At 44.9% G+C, this 22,492-nt stretch overlaps 1 protein-coding gene across 1 annotated transcript in view; it reads right to left on the bottom strand.

Moving 5' to 3' along the window:
• Nucleotides 1-1,757: 1,757 nt before the first annotated feature.
• The window catches only part of LIPG (lipase G, endothelial type), a 36,038-nt gene continuing 15,303 nt past the window's right edge, over nucleotides 1,758-22,492 (bottom strand). Inside the window, exons 5-10 of the mRNA XM_061614332.1 lie at nucleotides 21,400-21,624; nucleotides 18,787-19,029; nucleotides 11,751-11,871; nucleotides 9,496-9,714; nucleotides 6,927-7,031; nucleotides 1,758-4,699 (exon numbers count right to left, since the gene is read on the bottom strand). Of these exons, the coding sequence (XP_061470316.1) occupies nucleotides 4,690-4,699; nucleotides 6,927-7,031; nucleotides 9,496-9,714; nucleotides 11,751-11,871; nucleotides 18,787-19,029; nucleotides 21,400-21,624 (923 nt within the window). The 3' untranslated portion in view covers nucleotides 1,758-4,689. The remainder of the gene's footprint in view (nucleotides 4,700-6,926; nucleotides 7,032-9,495; nucleotides 9,715-11,750; nucleotides 11,872-18,786; nucleotides 19,030-21,399; nucleotides 21,625-22,492) is intronic.

Here is a 22,492-nt window from a genome sequence, read left to right as displayed (position 1 = left end):
CTGGAAGTCACGTCAGAGAGCGGAATGGCACTTTGAAGTCTACCCTGTGAGGTAGGTTGGGCTGAGAAGCAATGACTGGCCCAAGGTCACCCCGTGTGCTTCATGGCTGAATGGAGATTTGAACCCCAATCCCTCAGGTCCTAGTCCAATACTCTAACCACTACACCATGCTGGCTTCATGCCTAAAGGTTGATTATCTCTGCTGTGGGGCACTATGGCAAAGATCTTCCTGCCCTTTCAACCACTTCTTCCTAAAACTGATTTCCAAAATGTATGTCCCTCTTCCCCTCCCCAACGTACATGACAAAGTGGCTAAATTAGAGTGCCTTTGAGGAAGTTCTCAGTTTTGTCAGCCGCCTCTACCCCAACCCACGTTGGGTCATAAGATGTTAGTGGAAGTATGAAGAGCACTTCTGGAAATAATGCTCTGTCTCAGGGCAGACCTAACATTTTGCTCCCTGAGAACATAGGAAGCTGCCTTATACGGAGTCAGACCATTGGTCCATCTAGCTCAGTACTATCTCCTCTTGACTGGCAGCAGCTATCCAGAGTTTCAGGCAGGGGTGTCCTCCAGCCCCACCTGGAGATGCCGGGGATTGAACCTGGGACCGTCTGTGTGCAAGGCAGATGTCTAGCACTGAGCTATGGCCCATCCCCAGGCAACATAACCACATAACCCTCCATGCAGAGAAGCTAACTGCACTGGTTGACATTTCGTTTCTGGGCCCAATTCACGGCATTAAAGACCTGAACGATTTAGACCCCAAATATCTGGAAGACTACCCTCGGGTCAGCAGAGGGGGCCTTCTTGGTAGCTCTGCTGCCCTTGGAAGTTCAGGGAGTGGCAGCCCAGGAGAGGGCATTCTCTGTAATAGCCCCAAAGCTGTGGAATTCCCTTACCAAAGAGGTGTGCCTGGCACCTTCATTGTATGGCATTTGGTATATGCTGCAGATGCACCCCTTTATCCTGGCCTTTGACACCTGTAATAAATATTGTGATAGGATTGTGAGGTTGGTCTTGAGCCAGGCTTCTGGCTTGTTCCTCCAGACAAATAGCAAGATATAAATCAACAGCAAACCTTGGTTACAGCTGGTGGTTTGTCTTGAGTGAGACAAGCCATGGCTTAGCTCTAGGGTGGCCAGGTTCAGGGCCTGAGACTGATCCTGTATCTTTAGGAGAAGGGAAAATCAGCCAAGTGCAGGTGTTCTTGCAACACTGTAATGGGAAAAACCACAAGAACCAAGAGGTCTTCTGTATCTTTAAAAGTTGTGCAGGGGAAGGGAGAATTCCACCTTGTGGTTTTTCCCGTTACAGCTTTGCAAGAACACCTGCACTTGGCTGACTTTCTCTTCTCCTAAAGATACAGGATTAGTCTCAGGCCCTGAACCTGGCAACCCTACTTAGCTCTCAATGGCAGGACAGCCACAATCTTCTCTTCAGGAACCCACACATTCATGCCAAGCCTTAGTTTGGCTTAGTGTTACAGACGACCCTGGTCAAAATGGGGTTTAGTGACACAACTTGCCCTACAGAATCTCAATTTCAAATCTCTGCTCTTAACACAAGAAGTTTACAGTATGCTTCAGGGCATGACCATCTCAGCCCAACCTATCTCACAGTGTAACATAGGATAACCGCCCCCCCCCAGATACCACCTTTAAAACAAAGAATACAAAAGTCATCAAGATACTTTTTTAAAGAAGAAATCAGTTTATTTTTTTCGCTTCAAGCTTTTAAAAAACTTTAGATTCAAAAAAGTTAGACTTTTTACACATATGTACAAAATCACACATCTGGAAAAAAATAAATAGGGGAGGGGCAAGTATTACAAAAACCCATTATATACACACTAAACTGCACAAAGCTTCAGGACCACTGTATAAATATGTGGCACCCATATCACAGCCAAGTTACTAAGGGCTTCAGTTCTGCAGGACCAAGACAAAACTTCCAAAAACTTCTAGTCTTGTCTTTAGTCAGGATGGGACTAGAGAACAATTGAAAAGTACCCAAAGCAAAGTATTTTTTAACAGGAGGTTCTCCTCTTCTCCAGAGGGGGCTGACAGCACTCTTTGCTGTCTGCAAGAGTGTCCCTCCAGTTGGAGAAATTTTGTAGTATATTTGGAAAACAGCATTTCACAAACTTTTATAGCCAAGGCACATTTTTTTCTGAATTACAATTGGAAATGTGCTTCACTCATACCTGAAAGGATTTATTTTTAGTATGTGATGCAAAAGTATGTAACAAGAAAATTACCCATCCATAGCAGAGTCCACCACACATTGTTTCTGCAGGAGTTCCTGTTCTGGGTGTACCTCCTTACCGAAGGACAGAGCAGCAACTCCTACAGAGATGCAACAGGTCTTATTTAAGTACAGGTAATTTGGGCTCAGTTGTTGGTGTTGGGGTTTGTGACTGGATCACGCAATCGTATCTAATTCACCAGGGAACCTACATGCAGCTGATTGGGGAGGAGGATGCCAGTAAACAGTAAATTACAGAGATGCAGTGGGCAGCCTCTTCTATTGGCTGGGTCCTTTGAACTTGTTATAACCTCTAGTTGTTATTGAATTCATTTCTGACAGCTTTCTTGCAGTTCTCTGATAGCCTGCATTTTGGGAATGACTGGCTGACTTTAAAAGGACGTGCCCTAAACATACACACACACACACACAACTCACACACAGGGCTGCAAGTTTAAGAATAATATATTCTGTAATAATGAACTCATTCTCTGAGGGCCAATCCTTATGTAGCCAAAATGGCCCTACCCTTACACATCAGGGAGACTGTTGCTAGGGGTGGGGGGTGGGGCTTCAAGGTTTGCAAAAGAACAAAATGCCTGATGATGACTGAGCATGCCCAGTGGCCACAGAATACTGAGTATCCGTTGAAGGTGGAATGGAAAACAAGGGGCATGGATTCTGGGATGGAGTATCCTCAAGGAGGCATGGCTAGCTGGAACCTGAACAGGAGCATTCCACTCTGCAACATTTTGCTGTAAATCCCATTTGTTCCATTAGAAAAGCAGTTTTGTAATGCAAGTCTGTTTTGAACTTATGTAAAAATGTTTGCTAGATTTTTTTTTTAAATTCCATGGCTGAACATGAAACCATTAACTGGCAAGCTATTCCCTCCATGTACACAGAACAGTGGCCTTCCTTGTTTTTTCAGGGACAAAAAAGGTGGGCAGGTAGAGCTGACTTTTCCCATGGATTTTTTTTTTTTTACAAAAACAAGAATGCTGGTGTGTTGGCTAAGTAGTTAAGAGGAAGCTATCTGAGAGTTTTCGTATTCAAGGGGAAAGGAGGTGGCTGTAACCTCCTCCTTTCCCCACAGGAAATGCTGGCACCTGAAGGATTATTCACTCCATGGTTCAGGTACTTAAAACGCTAACTCATACTTTCACATTCCTCCATATCATTTTGTAGGACAGAAAAATCTGCAGCTACCTCCACAGTGATGGGCATTAACTTCCTCCGTATGCAGCCCGCTTCATGTTAGTCTCTTTCCACATGATGGCGTATACAGTCACATACAGACATTCTCCCATGTAAGCAAGCTTGGGTGCTTAGTACTTCACTCTCACCAATCAAAATCACTGCACAACAATATAAACCATGACTGAATCAACGCACACTATCAGTCACGCTAATGTTTCAACTTCCGTACATGCCAGGCAGGGCTGATCTCAATATTCAAGAAAGTCACATGGCAGAGAATTTCTGCAAAGGTACCGCTTCACACTATGCATGTGTGTGTGTATGCCTCACACACATATAAATCCCCTTGCATGTTGAAAACTAGTTTGCTGTTCTTCCCTGATGTGCTAGAGCAGCAGTTCCCAAACTTTCCCCCCAACATGCTGAGGTTTTGGCAGACCACTTCATGATTTTTCTGCCTGCTATAGCAATTGCTATGTGCTGTGCGAGATGCTTCTTTATTTTTAATTGTTTTTATTGCTTCTTTTATTTCTTATATTTCATAGCATCTCATCGAATTCAGTTTGTAATACAATAAAATGCAATGTAAGAAATAAAAGCAGCAACAAAATACAATTAAAAACAAATATGAATATTTAATACGAGCATGCTGCAAACCACCTGAATGAAGCGCACAGACTACAGTTTAGGAACCCTTGTGCTAGAGTTCTTTTGAACATTATAGTTTTGAATAAGCAGGCAGATTTTTGAATGGAAAAAGGAGACAAAATGTGTACTCCAATTCCTGCAGTTGGAAACAATACAGTCCCCAAGAGTCTTTGCCACATGACTAACCCAAATGTGAAGATCAGCCCTTAGAAAATCAGATACAGAGACAGAACTTGTGCATGTATGCTCATCAGGATACATAGATTTAGGCACATAAGGCTCGCCCACCCAAAGGAGGATCAGTTTAGTAACAGGCTGTTGCAGTGGCAGGGGAGGAGTTATTAAGGGTAGCCACTGAAGCTATAAATATGTGATGTTCTGATTTTGCTAGAAACATTGTTCAAATTGTCACACTTCTTGGAGACCAAGACATCCATCCATAAACAGCAAGCTGTTGCAAGTGCTAGCAAGAAAGAAAATAGAAAAAAAATAGAAACTTTGCAGCAACATCTTTTTGTTTCTTCTGCAGTTGAGTTGCGGGTTAGGTCCCGGATGAACGTAGAAAGTTGTCCAAGAAGGAAATTTCAGTGCAACCTTCACACTAATCTAAGGGTGGGGAAGGGAAAACAGAAGAAGATTTAAATTACTTGAATGTGGTATGATGTAGTCTGACAACACTGTAAGGTGGGTGGGGGTGAAATCTGAGCTCCAAGCCTTTCTTGGGCCACATTTGACTTGTGTGGAACGTGTGGTTTGACCTAACTGGCAGCCGGCCACAAAACAGACCTGATGAAGTTTGGAATCCCACAAATTGAGACTTCCATACACCACACAAAAGTTAAATTTGCCTTACGGTAAAAGCATGTCATTGGCAAGATTTGACTCAAACCCCATCTGGTAATTAAGAGATCCTTTTTAAAAAAAAGACATTAAAAGCCATTTGACAAGAAATGCAGAAACAGTAGTTGCACCACTCCGTGATGTCCCCTCTGTGCATATACATAATAGCTATGATGCTGTAATATGCTGGTCACTGACCATAACAATAAATATATATATGTGATGCTATAGAATACGAGTTTTATATTGTCATAAAGAGCTACATCACTCAGTATCTAGGGAGGGACCAGTGGTCAGAGCAAAAACTTTGCATGCAGAAGCTCCTAGGTTCAATCTCTGGCATTTCCAGCTGAAGCAGGGATAGCCAATATGGTGTCTCCAGATGTTGCCAGACTCCAACTCCATGAGCCCCAGGGAGCATGGTTAATGGCTAAGGACGATGGGAACTGTAATCCAACAGCATCTGGAAAGCACCATGTTAACCACCCTTGAGGTAAAGTAGCAGGTAGCAGGGCATGGAGAAGACCTCTAGCCGAGACCTTGCACTCTGTTTCAAGGCAGTGGGCCATAAGCAACAGTAGTCCCACATGGGTGTCTGCAATGTGACTAAATCTTTCAGGGCTTATTTCCTGGAGTAAACTCACTGTTCACTGACTCAGTAATGTCATCCTCTAGCCAATAGCCTTTTGCATCAGGACTGGAGGAGTTCTAATACAGTTAGCAGGAAATGAATGTGACCCCCATTCAGCTTATTCCCATATCACACGCTGACCGAGTCAAGCTAGATGTAATGGCCACAGGCCCACGGGTGTGAATTGAGTCACCTAATCCTGACAGGGTGGCATGATCCCACTAAAGAGCAAATAGAGCTTTAAGAATAGCAGTGGCGGATGTTGGCTCCATGTCAGTGGGGCAATGGGATCTGCTCCAGATTTTAGTCTGAATTTTCTGAAGCAACTGGACACCTCCTTGAAAGTATGGACTAAAATCTGGAGCAGATCCCATTGCCCCACTGACATGGAGCCAACAGCCACCACTGAACAACAGCAAACTTCTTAGGAACTTTCATGTTTATTTGAACTCCAGCTCAACAAAAAGACTTGCAATGAAACCAGCAAGTTACACTCTAGGCCAGTTCACATGGCGATTTAATGTGAGATGGGCTCTATTTGCATACCCATTTAATTTGCAGCAATCACATGACATAGAGGCAAATGGAAGGTGTGCCGGTGCTTTCAGCTTTTAATTTGCAGCAAATAAATCCAAGTTTAATCCAAAAAGGGAAGGAAAAACCATCTGTGCTTTGCATCTCTAGGGCTTGTAGACACTTAGCTCCGATGCTTTTGTGGGTCCACGCCCACTTCCTCCTCCTCCCTTTGTTATGTCATTTCCTGCTGGCTCCCGTTCTGTAAGCCTGCTGCAAACGGTGCTTTTTTTTTCTTTCCCCCCTAACTTGTACAAAAAAGCATACCATTGTCCAAACAAATATTTGTATTTCTTCTGGGTTCTGAAAATACAAATAATCAAACTTGAGGATATTTTTTTTTAATGAAACTTACTCTGGAACAAACTGAGCATGCTCAGTTGCCAACTGAGGATGTGACAGTTTGACCTTAAGAGGGTGTGGTCATTAGGAAGCTGTGTGATTGACTCTTTTCCTTCAGTATAAACAGAAAACAGCAAATGGAAGGTAGGAAGTGTGATCTTTAAACTCCCATCGCGATGGAAAAAGCGTCGTCCTTAAAATGGAGTGCAGCTCCCATGTGAACAAGCCCTCTGTAATACAGTAGATAGGAACATTGGAAGTTGCCTTATAGCGAGTAAGCCCATTGGCTCATCTAGTTCAGTATTCTCTGCAATGCCTGGCAGGAGCTTTCAAAGGGGGTCTTTCTTAGCCCTACTAGGGATTGAGCCTGGAACCTTCTACATGCAGAGCAGTTGCTCTACCCCTGAGCCACAGTCCAATGACCTTTGGAGTCCAATCAAGCCTTACGTTGTTTGTGTCTTCTTTTGCCAGCCATCTCGACATTTTACAAACCAGAGCTCTTGGCCAGGAGATATATTGGTCATCTGGAGATCTTCTGCACAAAAAGTGAACCTGAAACAAACCAGCAGATATATATATAAATATAACTCCAACAGCCCTAAGGTTAAACCAATACATGTTGCAAAAGGGAGCTTCAAAACAGAAGGCATGCTCCAATTCCTGTAGCTTACAGGGGTATAACTGTTCACCGTCACATTTACTTGCCAACAAGCCTAAAATTAGGGGTCTCTGTATAATTCATTTAAGTGACCTAGATTGACAGGGCCACCTCAGATATTTAGCCATGATGGGCAAAAAGGGACAGCTTCCTTTTATGCCCCGCTTGTGAGCATCCCAGAAACATCTAACTGGTCACTTTGGGAACAGAAAATTGGACCTTGGTTTAATTGACCAAGACAGTTCTTATATTAGGGGAGGGTGGACCTGGATGCATACCTTTGGCTGTATATTCACAGACTATCAAAGGCCTGCAATCTCCTTATTTATTAACCTCAATGTCCTTGTTCACACATCACAGAAAACCATAGTTAACAGTTTACTGTGAATGCTCCGATATGTGCTCTTTTGCTCCTCCCAGTTATCACACAGGGGAAACAAAGCATGATCCTTGGCTCAGCATTATGTCCTGTTGGGGACTGTGGTGTGTTTCACTCCCCAAAAAACCCACAATCTGCAGCAGAGGTTTGTTCTTGACTTACTGATCATGGTTTGAGAGGGAAAAAACACAATCACCAGTTGAAACATAATGCTAAGCCAGGGATCATTGTTTCTTTCTCCCGTGTGATAGCTGGGAGGAGCAAAACAACGGTTGCATTTATGGTACACCGTAACCATGGTTTATTATGACATGTGTGGAAGGAAAATACTCCTCAGACAAACTGAGGTGCTTCAAGGAACAGAGTTTATTGATACAACACAAAAACCACTATTGGGAGAGCAGGTAAAACCAAGACGCACTCTCCCGAATCACAGCACAGCACAGCTTTTTATAATAATTTTTTCATCATATATCTGGACTCATCTATATCCAACCCATTTCCCTTCTAGATTTGTCCATATCCAGCCCCATGCCCTTTTAGTATGTACCAACATGTATTTTAGCCTAGCCCCTTCAGATGCATCTGGGCCTTGCCTCTTATCTCATCATGTTTACATGGAAAATAACACAAGCTTCTTAGACAATCTAATATCCTCGCATACTTCTCATTTCTTTCTGCTACACTGCAATATTTGTAACTGTTGATCAAGCTAAACCACAAACTGTCAGCAGCTGTTACTTTAGTTTCTAGTCACACATACAGTAGTTCCTTAATATATTTTTCACTTTAAAACCTTTATAATCAATCTCTACCAAACTAGCAATATCATTCTTTCTATAAAACTAAATAAATGATGCCAAAGCCTTAAATCAGAAATTCCCTTCCTCACATGCAAACTGGGCCAATGTGACTCAAATATTAATAATCACTTAAGAGAGGCTTATAGGATGATGATGTGGGGGCTTCTGTCAAGCACAAAAAGATATCCTATTGTCTGTATAAATCAAATTTTACTTTATTTCTATTTACTTATTTATAAAAATACTTATATACTGCAATTTCATTTAAAAAAATCAGAGCAATTTACAATTACACACACACCCCACATAAAAACTAAAAATCACAGATCAACAGCTAGTTCAGCTGATAATTTTTTGAACAGGAATTGTTCTAGTTATCCTTTTCAAACATATTGTTCCAAAGAAACAACAACAAAGCTTGTTAGACTGCTCATTGATCAGAATTGTGTTTATGGAAAGGCAATGTGGAACTGTATTAGTCCATTAAATCTAGTCTTCCAGCTAAATGGAGGACTCTTCCACAAAGTCCTCAAATTAATATGGAAATATGCTAGTCAGCAGAAGGCATTGTTCAGAATTCTTGAATGCCAATTACTGTCCTTAGAGGCAATAACTCCAAACCAAAATATCAGCTGGTGCACAAAAATATGTCAAATTCTTTCACAGGTTTCCTCCAAAACCCAGAAATTTGATTAAAGCTAACCAAGCTATATCTAAGCCACCAATAGCCTCTTGTCTGTATGCTTGTTTATACAGAGAGTATTGAAGGGGAGGTGCAGTTCAGAGAGCCTAAGGAACCTCAGCAGTGAGCACAGTCCACTTCCTAGCAATATTAAGCTCCTTTCTTAATGTCAATACACATTTGAAGTCCAGGCTGCAACACAGCAGGAGCATGTAAAAGTGAGCACAGGATTGTCTCCCACATAGCGTTCTGTGAACGTTCTGTCAGTGCAAAGATTTCTGCTTGGTCAGTAGGCATGTACAACGCTCTTCCTCCATGCACCACTTAAATTTGCTGCAAGGGATTCTGTTAACCCTCTGAAGCAGATTTGGGGAGGGTGTGGGGCAAATTCTGTTGAGTCAGCAGAAATTATTCTGCTAATGGGACGTCCTTGTTGAATACCACCCATACTCTTCAGTAGTTCCATCTACAATGGCTAAGGGTCCTGGACTTACTTCCGCTGAGTTTCGCCAGATTTCACGCGGATACGCCTGATCTGCAGCTCCTTGGATGAATTCTCAGACTGAGACCAGTAAGTTCTCAGCTCCCTCCATAGGCTGTACCAGGACTGAGAGGACTCCTCCCAAGTGAGCTTGATCTTCAAAATGTCACCAACATCTTCTTCGGTATAGACTAGGAAGGTGTTTGTGTAATTCAGGCCAATCTGCTCAAAACTGGGAACAAGAGGCACACAACACTTTGTTAAGAAAGTAGGAACAGAGGAAGCTGCCTTATACTGAGTGAGACCATCAGTCCATCTAGCTCAGTATTGTCCAGACTGACTGACAGCGGCTCTCAGGGGTTTCAGGCAAGTGTTTTTCCCAGCCCTACCTAGGGAGGTGGTGGGCTCTCCAGCACTGGAGGCATTCAAGAGGCAGCTGGACAGCCACCTGTTGAGTATGCTTTAATTTGGATTCCTGCATTAAGCAGGGGGTTGGACTCGATGGCCTTACAGGCCCCTTCCAATTCTATAATTCTACATGGAGATGCCAGGGACTGAACCTGGGACCTTCTGCATGCAGGGCAGATGCTCTACCACTGAACAACAGCCAAAGTGCAGAAGCAGAGGGCAATGCCAACTGATCTTTGCCCAACATGGTACTCAAAACCCTGGTTCATCTTGTCCAGTGGTTTTCAAAGTGGTGTTCCAGGGAATCAAACTAATCAAGGGTTCTTCCTCAACAAAGGCAGTTTATCCGCTATTTCCCATCATATATATTAATAACAAATAGGGGGGAAATGCAAAACATGCCAATGAGGATCATGAAATGTTGACTGACTTGGAAGGGGAAAGAACAGGAAACCAGGGAGGAACAGGAATGGAGAATCCTGGAAGAGGGCATGGTTGGCTGGCGGGAACCCTGAAGAGGAGTATTCCACACCGCAACATTTTGTTGCAGGTCCAACTCATCTCCCTCTAGTGTGCAGACAAAGAAATATGAGGTATGCTCTCAGTTAACACATGGCAATAGTATTTAGTGTAAACAGAGTGTGTGCCCTCCAGTATGCCATGGAACTGTCCACAATGCACATGAATTCAATTACACGCATGCAACTATTCCTTGGAAGCCCAAGTTGACATGGAAAAAGGTCCCTAAAGAAAAAGTTTGAAGGCCACTGATCTGACCAGTGTTTTTTAAACAAAAAAAATTGAAAAATATTTTATGGAACAATTAGCAGCATGAAAACTATGCCAACATCTGAGTTTCTCCATCTTCTGTACTGGCTGCTGTTGAATTTTCTCAAGAGACATATCGTGTCTCTTCATTTACTGTTGACTGAGAAACTTGCTTATTTATTTATTTGATTTATATCCCGCCCTTCCTCCCAGTAGGAACCCAGGGCAGCAAACAAAAGCACTAAAAACACTCTACAACTTCATAAAAACAGACTTTAAAATAAATTATAGCAAAACATCCTTAAAAACATATTAAAACAAAACATCTTTAAAAAACATCTTTTTTAAAAAAGTTTTAAAAGCATATTAAAAGGCAGTGTTGCATGCTTTTGTTTGGCTGCTCAGCCTCTGACCCACGTTTTTCCCTCTCTTTTTTCAAATATATTTTTACTGAATTTTTTAGGTAATAAAGCCAAACCAGTTTTGACAGTGTTAAGTCATCTCTAGATAAATGCCTACAAATGCAGCAAAATGAGATAGTGATAGTGATGGAATAACTGAACTTTTGCGTGCGTGCGTGTGTGTGTGTATAAAAATCAGTCTTTGGATTGTTCTTTATTAAAAATCCCTGCAAGAAGAAACCTAGCCCATTCTGTTCCTGCAGCGCTAGTTTTCGTCTTGTAGGAACTTCACACTTTTGGAGGAGGCCTTCAAGTGCTATCCCTCCATAGAGGTAAAACTACCTCCCTCCGATCCAGAGTCAACAGCCCCCTTAGATAATGCATGCACACACACTACATACTACATTTTGTTGTAGGGATCCCACTTGTTTTGTTCTAAATGCCAGCTTAAATTTGAAGCTACCGAGTATAGTTTGAACCATTATCCTGTCTGAAATCAGCTGCTCCAATGACCCATTCCAAAATCGAGGTAAGGGAGAGAAACACGAAGAGATTGCTTGATAATATTCTATCACTGAAAGCATCAACTTAAAAGAGAGGGGGGGGAGAGGGAGAGGGAGAGGAGAGGGAGAGGGAGAGGGAGAGGAGAGGGAGAGGGAGAACAAACGGATGTTGGATATTCCCCACTTACATTTCCAGAGGCAAAGGCTGGGATTCCCCATTGGTGCCATGCAGTGTAACAGAGAAAGTGGGTTCTGTTTCTCCCATGCTTTTGTAGCTGAAGACATGTATTTTCATTTGATAGTGGAAAACTGTGGAGGCACAGGGGAAGATGCTTAATGCTGAGCCAAGATTAGAGCTACAAATCCTTCGTTCCATTAAACAAAGGTTTACACAGCGAGTGCCAATTGGCACAGAAGCTCCCCTGCCCTTGCCAAGTAGTGTTGCTGGAACTCAGTGCGCATTGACCTCGATCAGAAACAAGATAACACATAGATAAGGAACCAAAAAGGACCTGGAGAGCAGCTGTGTTTCCACCATTCAAACGTTTCCCCAAGAGAAGCGGGGACAGCTTTCTCTGGTCTCCTGCAGTAATCACCCATTCACACCAGCATCTTGAGTGAAAGCATTCCAGTCTGCCGTGTGAAGGGGCAAGGAGGGATGCGTCCTCGTAGGGAGGGTTTTCATTTGTGGCTCGCAATGCGGCTCTTTCCAAGAGAGCTCTCAGATCTACCACAGCTCTTTGTGGGGAGCAGATCATAATGGGACAACTCAGATTTCATGTGAGAACTTATTTCCTCTTTAAGACGGGGCATATATCCCCTGAGAGCCCAGGATTCAGTGCAAACTGCATCAAGCATCATTACCATCACCACCAGATATGGCAGCGGACACTATGCCTGCTGGATCAGGCAAGTGGCCCATCTAGTCCAGCATCCTGTTCTCACAATGGCCAAATAGATGCCCATGGGAAGCCCAGACACAGGACTGGGGTGCAGCAGTGCACTCCTCACTTGCAATTGCCAACAACTGGTTTTCAGAGGCATGATGCCTAAGACTAGGGCTAGCGCCAGGCATCCCGGGCCCCGGCACACAAATACACGCACACTCCACCTACCTACCTTTCCTTTGGTGAATGCTGCCTGCGCTGTGCGCGCATGCCTACCATCAGCCAAGATGGTGGCTGAGGCTTCCTTAAGGGGCTGATGCCTCCACCGCCATCTTGGTGAATGGCACATGTGCGTGCTACAGATATGCATCCCTGCCATCAACCAAGATGGTGGCAGGTGCATCAGCCCCTTAGGGAAACCTCGGCTGCCATCTTGGTTGATGGCAGGCTTGCGCCTGCAACGCAACCAACATTTACGTCAACGGAGAAGTAGGTGCATGCAGGCGGGCATCACGGGCCTGGGAGCTCCCTCTTGCAATCCGCAGCAGGGTTGGGAGCCAATGCTGCCACAGATCACAGAAGGGAGCACTACCCACCCACCCTAAGGAGGGGCCCTTGGCCACGGCCTGACATGGCGACCCTCTGACACCGGCCCTGCCGAAGACAGCAAAGGTAGCACATTCCCTTCAACACCCAAGAAAGGCACCAGAGCCACACACTGCATGGTAACTCACTAGGCTGGGCAACAAGCCACAGACCCCAACGTTTACCCCATTCCCAAGTCCCAGACACCAATGAATTCCAGCATTGCTTGGAATAGTCTTTGATAACCACCAAAACCAAGCATTAAGAACATAAGAGGAGCCACACTGGATCAGACCAGATCTCTAAACGATTTACATAAAATAATCATTAAAATTGTTGCTAAAAGTTAAAAAAAAAGGTTGCTGGGGGGAAATTTAAAAATTAGCAATTATATCTATATTTATAAATAAATTTACATATTACTATTCAGGTCATCTTTACATATCTGGGTAGGCTTGCCTAAACAAAAAAGTTTTTAGCAGCTGCAAAAACAATACGGCAAAGGCACCTGCCTAATGTCAATGGGCAAGGAGTTCCAGAATGTAGCTGCCTCACATGAAACAGACCAGACAGGTATTCCCAGAAGATTTAACCCAGGGGTAGTTTGTCTGTGGCCCTCCTGATGTTATAATAATAATAATAATAATAAATAATAATTTAATTTTTGTGTCGCCTATCTGGCGAAGGCCACTCTAGGCGACGTACACAATTAAATTCCAGTAAAATACAATTTAAAATACGATTTAAAATACATAGTAATACAATACAGTCGACAATAAAGGATTAAATTACAGCATAAAACAGTATGTAAACAACGGGCGTTCAGTAATAGTGATAAAAGCTTAGCCCACCCCGGAGGTCCCGAAGGCCTGTCCAAAGAGCCAGGTTTTTAATGCTCGGCGGAATGCATCCAGGGAAGGGGCATGTCGAAGATCGAACGGGAGGGAGTTCCAGAGAGTGGGGGCCGGCGCTGAAAATGCCCTCTCCCTAGTTCCCACCAACCTAGCTGTTTTCGTTGGTGGTACTGAGAGAAGGCCCTGCGTGGCTGATCTAGTCAGGCGGCTAAGTTGGTGGGACTGGAGGTGCTCCTTCAGGTAAACTGGGCCGAGACCGTATAGGGCTTTAAAGGTTAATACCAACACCTTGAATTGGGCCCGGAAAGCAACTGGAAGCCAGCGTAGATGAACTAACACCGGCGTAATGTGATCACGGCGGCGGCTATTTGTAAGTAAACGGGCCGCCGCATTTTTTACCAGCTGTAGTTTCCGGGTCATTTTCAAGGGTAGCCCCACGTAGAGCGCATTGCAGTAGTCCAGTCGAGAGGTGACCAGTGCATGCACTACCAGTGGGAGCTGATGAGCAGGGAGGTAGGGTTGCAGCCTCCGTATCAGGTGTAACTGATACCAAGCTGCCCGGCTCACTGCCGAAATCTGAGCCTCCATGGACAGATTGGAGTCAAGAATAACCCCGAGGCTGCGGACCTGATCCTTCAGGGGCAATCTTACCCCATTGAGTTCCAGGTCAACAATACCCAACTTTCCCCTGTCACCCACAAGCAGTACCTCGGTTTTATCAGGATTGAGCTTCAGCCTGTTTCTTCCCATCCATCCACTCACGGATTCCAGGCACTTGGACAAGGTCTCTACAGCCAACTCCGGTGAAGATTTAAACGAGAGATAGAGCTGCGTGTCATCAGCATATTGGTGACACCGCAGCCCAAATCTCCTGATGATACCACCCAGCGGTTTTAAATAGATGTTAAATAGCATGGGAGAGAGAATAGAACCCTGTGGCACTCCACAAGTGAGAGGCCAAGGGTCTGAAATCTCATCCCCCAATGCTACCTGTTGATGCCTGTCAGAGAGAAAGGAACGGAACCACTGTAAAACAGTGCCTCCTATTCCCAACCCTCCCAGGCGATCTAACAGGATACCGTGGTCAACGGTATCAAAAGCCGCTGAGAGATCCAGGAGGACAAGGAAGGTGAATTCTCCCCTATCCATAGCCCTCCTCATATCATCAACCAAAGCGACCAAGGCTGTTTCAGTACCATGTCCAGTCCTGAAACCCGATTGGTATGGATCCAAATAATCCGCTTCCTCCAAGTGTGCTGACAGCTGATTTGCCACCACTCGCTCAATGATCTTGCCCAAGAATGGTAAATTCGAAATAGGGCAAAAGTTGTTCAAAACTTGGGGATCCAAGGAGGACTTTTTCAAGATAGGTCTTACAATTGCCTCCTTGAGGGCCGGTGGCATTACACCCTCCTTCAAGGATGCATTTACCACCGCCCTAATCCCTTCGCTCAATCTTTCTTTACAGTTCACAAGGAACCATGATGGGCCAGGATCAGTCAGACAGGTGGTAGGCTTTACAGTTGAAAGTACCTTGTCCACATCCTCAGAAGGAAGAGGCCGAAACAGATCCCATGAAACCGGATTGCAGCTGGCCAACTCAGGATCATCTACCGCATCCACGGCGTACGGAATCAAGTTCTTTAGATGTTCGACTTTATCCGCAAAGTGCTTTGCCAATTTGTCACAGGAAGCCTTAGAATGTTCCAGGGGTTCCTGAGCGACTGGACCGACCAGGCTTCGGACCACCTGGAACAGCTTCCTGGGACAGCACTCTGCAGATGCAATAGAGGCAGCAAAGAAATCCTTCTTTGTTGCCTTTATTGCCACCTGGTAGGCAGCTATTGCTGCTCTAACCTGTGTTCGGACATCTTCAGAACGGGATTTCTGCCACCGGCGTTCTAGTCATCTCACCTCCTGTCTCAGACTACGCAACCGGGGTGTGTACCACGGTGCTGTCTGAGTTCTATTCAGGGGGAGAGGACGTTTCGGAGCCACCTGGTCTAATGCACTGGTGATTCCCTCATTCCATTCCGTCACCAGTGTTTCGACCAGGCGACCTTCAGCAGGTTCCCATTCCCCAAGGGCAGTCAGGAATCCATCAGGATCCATCAGGCGCCTGGGGCGGACCATTTTAATAGGTCCTTTGCCCCTGCGGAGGGTGTGTGGCATTGAGAGAACAAAGTTCACCAGATAGTGGTCTGACCATGACATGGGGGTCAAAGAAATAGCCCCCAACTTCAGACCACTCCCCTCCACTCCCAGGACAAATACAAGGTCGAGAGCATGACCGGCTACATGTGTGGGCTCAGTATTACTAAGGCACAGTTCCCAAGAAGCCATGGTTTCTAGGAAATCCCGAGGGGCTCCAATGAGAGTGGTCTCGGCATGCACGTTGAAGTCTCCCAATACTAACAATTCTGGGGACAGCGTTCGTACATCCGAGACCACCTCAAGCACCTCGGTCAGGGAGTCTGCCGTGCAGCGGGGCGGGCGGTACACAAGCAGGATCCCTAAACTGCCCTTCAGGCCCAACCTCCAGTACATGCAGTCAACAAACTTGGTCCTTGGGAACGGAGGCCTGGTGAAGACCAGAGACTCCCGGTAGATGACTGCCACACCCCCTCCCCGCCTTCCGACCTTCGGTTGCTGCGCATAATGAAAACCTGGTGGACACATGGCTCCAAGAATGGGTGCTGAGGCCTCGTCCAACCAGGTTTCCATAATACACACCAGGTCTGCACACTCATCTAGAATCATATCATGGATGATAGATGTTTTTTGCATTACAGACCTGGCATTACACAGCAGCAGTCGTAGGTCTACAGCTCTCATCATCTTGACTGTTGGCCGTGGTGGCTGCGGCTGACGGGAGTTGAGCGCAGCAGCATCTGCAGGGCCCCAGTTTACTTACCCTCTAGTTTAAAACTTTCTTTTTGTCTTGCTGTGGCTATGTAGCCACCATTACAGTTCAGTAAAAAAGTTCTTAACGTGGTATGCAAAGATAATGCAAACTGATTGGGCGAGCCCTGTCTTCCACATGCCTATGCTAGGGAAACTGAAATCTGCACTGAATAGAGGCACAGTTTCCTCCCATTTGGGGTATGTCTCATCTATACTAGATGAGGCCAGGCTTTGTGATAAAGAGGTGACAGGATTTAGCAGCAGGAGTCATTGGAGGTTAGTAGGTCATTAGGGAGAGGCTTCTTAGGAGAGCTAGGGAATATTTCAGAGAAGCTGTTTTCTTGGAAAAGTCAAGCAGGTGAGGCAATTGCACAAGAGGAGGCAGAAGTGACAGTTGTGGCTGTCACCTAAAAGATCAGCCCAGTAACCAAGGCACCTAATGAGATAGTACCTTAGGCGTGCATGCAGTAGTCTCCCAACCAGGGTTGCTTATTCAACAATACTATTTTGTTTATTATTAACATGAAAAACAGCCATGAGATGATGCAAATATAATCAAAGGAACATTTTGGGGATGGGGGCTCTTAATTCTTTCCCATCTGGCAGTTATTCTGCTCAAAATTCCCCCCCAAAAAGGGTTAAGCATGTCCTCCCAATGCTGTTCCTCTAACCTGATTGCAGCTCTCCACAGCTGCTTTTTATTAAGAAACCACTGGCAGATCATCGTCCATGTAATGTCTAGTTAAGCTATAAGATGAATGTCATGATAACTTTGGGTTTCAGTAGAAACAAGCTGGCTCGCTACTGCCCAACATTTTATTTATTTTAAAGAAGAATTCTGTCGTGCCCATTTCTCCCAAGAGACTCTAGGTGGCTAACAAATCATAGGAGAAACAAAATAACCACAATGCCCTAAAAAAACCCTACAAATTACATGCAAAATACATACAAATACATTAACACTATCCATTTAACAAAGTCCAGCAGACAAAAAACACAGAACTGCGCCAGCAAAAAAATACACCATTAACCAAAGACCGTTTTAAAAAACAAAGTCTTCACCAACCCCCTGAACCAGTATAGCGATGGGGCCTGACAGACTTTGGTTGGCAAGGCGTTCCATTGAGGAAGGTGCCATAACAGAAAAGGCCCTACCTCTACTTGACACTAGCCTTGCCACCCAAGGTCAAGGGATTTGAAGCAGGCCCCCAGATGCCTAAGGCAGTCATCCTCACCACTGGTCTACAGGTGTATGCCAGCTCAACCTCTAGTGGCCCTGCTCAATGTAGCTAGGAGAGGAAATTAGAGTGTTTGTAACCCAGTTCGTGGGGAACCTCCATCCCACAGGTCTAATTAGGTCCTCCAGGCCTCCCTTTGGCCTGTGAGGCTGTTTTGGCCAAGCCCCACCCACATGCCTTACATCTGGGCTCCTACTGGGAGGAAGGGTGGGATATAAATTTAATTCATCATCATCATAAATATATATCAAGTGTGAGACAGGTAACAAAAAAAGGTGGCTGGGCCAAAGGGAGTTTGCAAGTGCCACCTATCAGCGGCACCTGCAAAGCGTCAATAATTAGATGACTCTTGGGGCTTGCAAAGGGCTATGCGCTGCGCTTTGCAAGTGCCGACAATCAGCTGATTGTTGGGGCTGGTACAGTCCAGTACATAGAAGCCCCTTCCATGCACAGCACTATGCAAAACAGGACGCCGTTGTGATGTCAGGTGATTGACAAGTGGGCAGACCCGCCCACCTGCCAAACTTGGCCTGCAGGTCGGAGGAGATAAGTGTCTGGCTGGATCTAGACCCCAATGCTTCATTTAACCATTCAGCCATTCGACAAGGGGAAACAGCTACTCCCAGCAAGCGGCCTTTGAACTGAGATCTGCAAGGGGATCCTCCAACACTTTAGATGTTAATGCACTATCTCCCACGAAGATAAAATAAGATAGAGGTTATCTGTCACACATGGGGAATAGGGGGCAAAGCCTACCTTTGAAAGGCATGTCAGCCCGCGTCTTCAAGTACATCTTGGTGTTCCTCTTGTTCCTCATTTTCTTGGCATTGTAGCCAATGCTGTTGCAGCGGTGCTTGCGGCAACTCAAGCAGATACCCTTCCTGAACCGGCTTGAGTCCGTGCATTGGAAGGCAAAGCTCTGCTTATCCTTGTTCACAAGGGAGTCCACAAAGAGGTGCACAGACCGTTCGTGTTCACACCTCACAACGTCCCCGATATCTAGATTGACGGATGGGAAGGGGAGGCAGGGGAATACAGGAAACAGTCGTAAGGCAGTAAGCCAGCCAATTAGTATTCTCCACTTCAGTAGAAAGACAGGCACACGTGCGGCAAGATTTACAGGCCTCTAGATGCATTGTAGTTCAGCACGAGCCAAACTTGGCCACATACCAGGCAGGCCTGTAGCCAGAAATTCTGCAGCACAACCCAAAGTGTACCCTGGAGGAAGCATCGTAAGAATCAATGCAGAACCTAAATATAGGACATCTAATATATTCAGGGTTTCCGCCGTGATCGACTTGAAGGCACATAACAACAATATATTCAGTCATTTCACAATCTGAAATAGCTGTATTTGAAATTAACCTTTTAATTGGATTAAATGAACTTGCCAAATGCTTGTCAAGTCACCTAAGTGACTTTGTACTCATTGGCCAGGAAAGGCAAGAGCCTTCACGAGCAACTAAGTAGAACACTGCTTTTTCTTGTTTCCATAAGCAAAAAGGGTGACAAACCTCAAAAAATGAAATATGAAGAAGAATACTTAACATTTGTACACCATTTTGAAGAGTTCAAACTGACTGGCCTGGTTCACACACCATGCTAAGCCAAACTATGGTTTAACCACCACAGAGAGCTCCTTTGAAGGGCGATTGGTGCTGAAGCGATGGCTAACTGGCACTTACAGCATTCCTTTGAAGTTCGATAGGTGTCAATCACCTGATGTTAGACAAGTGGGTAGTCCCACCCACCTGCCAAAGTTGGCCTGCAAGGGTGGCAGAGACAAGGATCTGGCCTGCTGTCTGGGTCTAGTTCTTCACCCCAGCTTAGTGTGAGTGTGCAGGCTCCCAGAGAGCCTTCTCCAGACTAACCACAAGCTGTCATCAAAGTTTCCTTTATGGTTTCTGCCTTATGGTTTGTCCAGGATCTCTAAAACATAAGCCCTGGTTTGGATGACACACTAAACCAAACTATGGTTTAACATTTTGCAGCAGCAAAATGATAGCAGAGCAGCAAAGCAGCAATGATCTCCTCTCCCAGAAACTATGCGTTCTCCCTAAACCATAATTTGGCTTAGTGTGACCTGTGAAGCAGGCCAATATCTAGCTATAATCCCCACAATGCTATAAAGTCCATCAGTCTTATTATTTCCCAATATTGCAGATGGCCTGACTGAGGCCAAGAGAGTGGCTTCCCTATGGCCATTGAGTGAGGTCATGACTGAGGCAAGATTAAAACTAGGGAGTTCCTAATTAGGGGGCAGGCTGCTGACAAGGTTTAAATATGAGATTATTAATACTCAGAATTTGTATATTCACAGCACTTGCCATGCATTAAATCTTATAACCCTTACAACAGCCCTGCGGAGGCAAGAGCCCCATAAGGTGAGTGAGCCAGTGTGGTATAGTGGTTAGAGTACCGAAGTGGATTTTGGCTAGGGAGATCCATGGTCAAAGCCCAACTCAGCCATGAAGCTGACTGGTTGACTTCTGGCTAGCCTCCCTCACAGAGTTTTGAGGATAAAGAAGAACATAAGAGCCCTGCTGGATCAGGTGAAAGGCCCATCTTGTGCAGCATCCTGTTCTCACATTGGCCAATCAGAAGTAGGGTAACCCACATGCATGTACACCACTCTGAGCAAAGTGGGGGAAGGTTAGGATACAAATGAGAGTAAGACTGTTATCTCCATGTTGCAGAGAGACCTGCCCAAGAGCATGTTGTGAATTCATGGCAGGGGAGAAAGTGAACCAGGAATTTCCTGACTTGTCCTTCAGTCTTAGGCCTCATCTGCACTATATGTTTAAAGCACTATAATACCATTATGAACAGGCATGGCGTCCCCCAAAGAATCCTGGGAACTGTAATTTGTTAACAGTGCTGAGAGTTGTTAGAAGACCCCTATTCCCCTCATAAAGCTACATTTCTCAGAGTGATTTAACAATCCATTCCTCTTCCCGGGGAACTTGGGGAATTATAGCTCTGTGAAGGGAATGGGGGGTCTCCAAACTACTCTCAGCACCCTTAACAAACTACAGTTCCCAGGATTCTTTGGGGGAAGCCATGACTGTTTGAAGTGGTATCAAACTGCTTTAAATGTATAGTGTAGATGGGCCTTTAGTCACTACAATAGCTTTTGTAGATCCACATGCTAGCACTATGGTTTCTGCAAGGAGTAAAATAATTCAGAACACAAATAACCTCCTCCTCTATACCCATTCATCTGTTTAATTTATGCCGGGAAGTATTCTACAACTGCAGGATATCCACCTGTTTAGGTTGTGGACAGCCTCTTGCCAATGGCAAGTTATTCCAACATGGCAGAGCTTGCAAGCTTGCCAATGCCAACTTCAAGCAAGCAGAAGAACTTACTCCCATAAGCAAGTGCTCCCAAGACATCGCTCAAGCTGCATCCCGGCTGGACGTCTCCGCCGTTGGGGTAGATGTCAATGTGACCCACAGGCATCTGGATCCCGATGCTGATCCCAAGAGTTTCCCTTGTATACGTGTGCAAGACATCCACAAAGTCTGCATCGTCTGGAGAGAGGCGCCTGTTGGGGTCAACTCCCTCAAACATCGGCCCAGCTGGATCCAACCCTGCATCATCAGAGGTATACTGTTAGTCCTTCAGTTGAGATGACCACAGACATTTCATAGGAAGGCGCCTTATCTCGTAGGGAGCTGCCTTATACCAGGTCAAAATATTCATCCATCCAGTCCAGTATCGTCTACTCTGATTGGCAGCAGCTCTTCAGCATCTCAGACAATTCCTGGCATCTCCAGCCATTTTAAGTGGACTTGTCAGGCATCAAACTTGGGGCCTTTTGCATGCAAATGATGTGCCGTACCTCTGAGCTATTGGTAGCTTGTCCCAGCTCTGTTATCCAGAGACACTGGTGAACAAGCCTGGGACCTTTTGCATGCAATGGAGGGGCGCTGCCATTACGTGATGAGCCCACCCTGCATTTCAACTTCTTCAGTAATGTAATGTAATTTCCCCCCCCTTTATTTATTTATTTTTTTAAAATTTGTCAGCTTCCAACCTTTTGAAAACGTGGTGGCGTACAAAACAAATAAATAAATGCAAAATAAATGCAAAACACAGATCTTAAATATAAAGCAATTTAGAAATGCTTTTAAAGACGATACAAAGTTAAAAACAATTAGAAGTACATTAAATCTATCTGTAAGTCCAACAGGAATAACAGCCAAACAATGATACCCTGTAAAAGCCTTTTTATTATTTAAAAAAAAATTAAAAGAGTCTTAAGGAGGCGCCTAAAAGAACAAATTGTTGGCGCCATCCTGGAGGAGTTCCTTTCTTTGCTACAGGTTCCTTTAAGTCAGGGGTGGGGCACCTTTTTGGCTCCACAGGCCAGATCCCTCATGGGCCAAATTCGACATTTTCCTTCCCATACCCACTGACTATGGAACCCACCAAAATTTAGACTGGACCTAAATTAGG

This window comes from Rhineura floridana, chromosome 1 (genome assembly GCF_030035675.1).
Source record: "Rhineura floridana isolate rRhiFlo1 chromosome 1, rRhiFlo1.hap2, whole genome shotgun sequence".
Classification (NCBI taxonomy): Eukaryota; Metazoa; Chordata; class Lepidosauria; order Squamata; family Rhineuridae; genus Rhineura; species Rhineura floridana.
The sequence above is the reverse complement of the archived record's forward strand: the minus strand, read 5'-3'. Positions and strand labels throughout refer to the sequence as shown.